Source organism: Manis javanica, chromosome 11 (genome assembly GCF_040802235.1).
Source record: "Manis javanica isolate MJ-LG chromosome 11, MJ_LKY, whole genome shotgun sequence".
Taxonomy (NCBI): domain Eukaryota; kingdom Metazoa; phylum Chordata; class Mammalia; order Pholidota; family Manidae; genus Manis; species Manis javanica.
This window is the reverse complement of record NC_133166.1, coordinates 1,031,240-1,033,001: the sequence shown is the minus strand read 5'-3', so window position 1 is coordinate 1,033,001 and position 1,762 is coordinate 1,031,240. Positions and strand designations below refer to the sequence as shown.

At 40.9% G+C, this 1,762-nt stretch overlaps 1 protein-coding gene across 1 annotated transcript; it reads right to left on the bottom strand.

Annotated features, from left to right (window-relative positions):
- Positions 1-246: 246 nt before the first annotated feature.
- LOC140844129 (olfactory receptor 5B3-like) lies at positions 247-1,191 on the bottom strand. The gene has a single exon (XM_073215606.1). The coding sequence runs from the start codon at positions 1,189-1,191 to the stop codon at positions 247-249; it is 945 nt and encodes a 314-aa protein (XP_073071707.1).
- Between the last annotated feature and the right edge of the window lie 571 nt (positions 1,192-1,762).

Below are 1,762 nucleotides of genomic sequence, written 5' to 3'. Positions count from 1 at the left end.
CATTAGATTCAGGCAAATTTTCCATGTCTATGTGTATGTATCTTCATGTTTCACATGTGTGAACCTCTGGTCATGGTCTTGTTGGTGCCATTTTATCTGTATTTGCCATGATAAGTAAGAAACAATGCATGTATAATAAGTGAATAAACAAGTATGCTCAATAAAGTGTTTGACAAACAGCCCTCAAGGCATCTCAGCCATTCTTTTTCGTGTTAATGAAACTAAGTTACTGTTTATTGTGCGACATTAAAATCCCAATCCTAAAGACAATTTGGCCTCCAAAACCACCTTGATGAATGCATTCTTGACCTCCTTGTTCCGGAGGCTATAGACCACAGGGTTCAGCATGGGGATGATCATAGCATAGAACACAGATGCCATCTTGTCTGCGTCCATGGAATGGCTGGAGCTGGGCTGTAAGTACATGAAGATAACAGTTCCATAGAAGATGGAGACGGCAATGAAGTGAGAGGCACAGGTGGATAAAGCCTTCTGGTATCCTGCAGATGAGTGCATCTTTAGGATCGTGATAAATATGAATATGTAGGATATCAATATAACCAGGAGAGCAAAGAAGATGTTGAAGCTGACTAAATAAAAAAGAACCAGCTCACTCACATGTCTATCGGAGCAAGAGAGAACTATGACTGCTGGAATATCACAGAAAAAGTGATGGACCACATTGGACATACAGAAAGAGAGGCTGAAGATGTCTCCAATGTGGATGGAGGAATTCAGGAAACCACAGACATAAGAGCCTGTGGACAGACATGCACACACACCTGTGGTCATGGTGGTGGTGTAATGTAAGGGTTTGCACACTGCCGCATAGCGGTCATAGGCCATTGAGGCCAAGAGGTAATTTTCCACAGTGCCGAAAGCTCCAAAAAAGAACATCTGGGCTGCACATGCACTGTAGGAGATGACCTTGTCCCCTGTAAGAAGCCCAGCCATGACCTTGGGAGTGACAGCTGAAGAGTAACAAAAGTCCACCAGAGACAGGTTACTGAGGAACACGTACATGGGAGTGTGGAGACGAGGGTCCAGCAGGATCAACACAATGATCCCCAAATTCCCAATCAGAGTGATGAGGTAGATGAGTGTGAACACTATAAAGAGGGGGACCTGCAGTTCTGGGTCATTGGTGAGTCCCAGCAGGATGAACTGTGTCACTTCTGTCCTGTTCTTCATCAGTGCTGAGAATCTCAAAATGCTCTGTCGCTGTGAGAAGAGAGGGACAGGGTGATGACAAAGAAATCTAAATTCAAAAGTGTACATGCATATGTATTACTTCATTATGGTGATATTTTGTATTTCAAGGTTCTCCAGAGTTAAAAAATATGAGTTTAACAGTGATACTTGGTGCATTAATTATATATAGATTTACATGCTCTTGAATCCAAGGATCTTTATGGAGCAACTCCCCAGGTTTTAAATTTTATAAATTTGTAAACTGAGATTTAGAAAGTAAAATAATTTCATCAAGATGGCCTGCCCAGAATGAATATATCTGCCAGTTCACTTTACCTAATCCTAGTAAGAGCATGTACCTGAATAGGGCTCCTCTGCCAAGAACTGCTTTAGACATTTTAGATGTATATTCTTTATATTCCCACAAGAATATTAGGAGTTTGATTTTTATTACATTCATTTAAATTCTGATGCAAGAAATGGCTATTTTTTGCATTTAAAAGAGTGTTAATTGGCACACCATGCTTTGGAACAACACTGGGTGGTTCCTACATCCAACTCTCTTACTGTA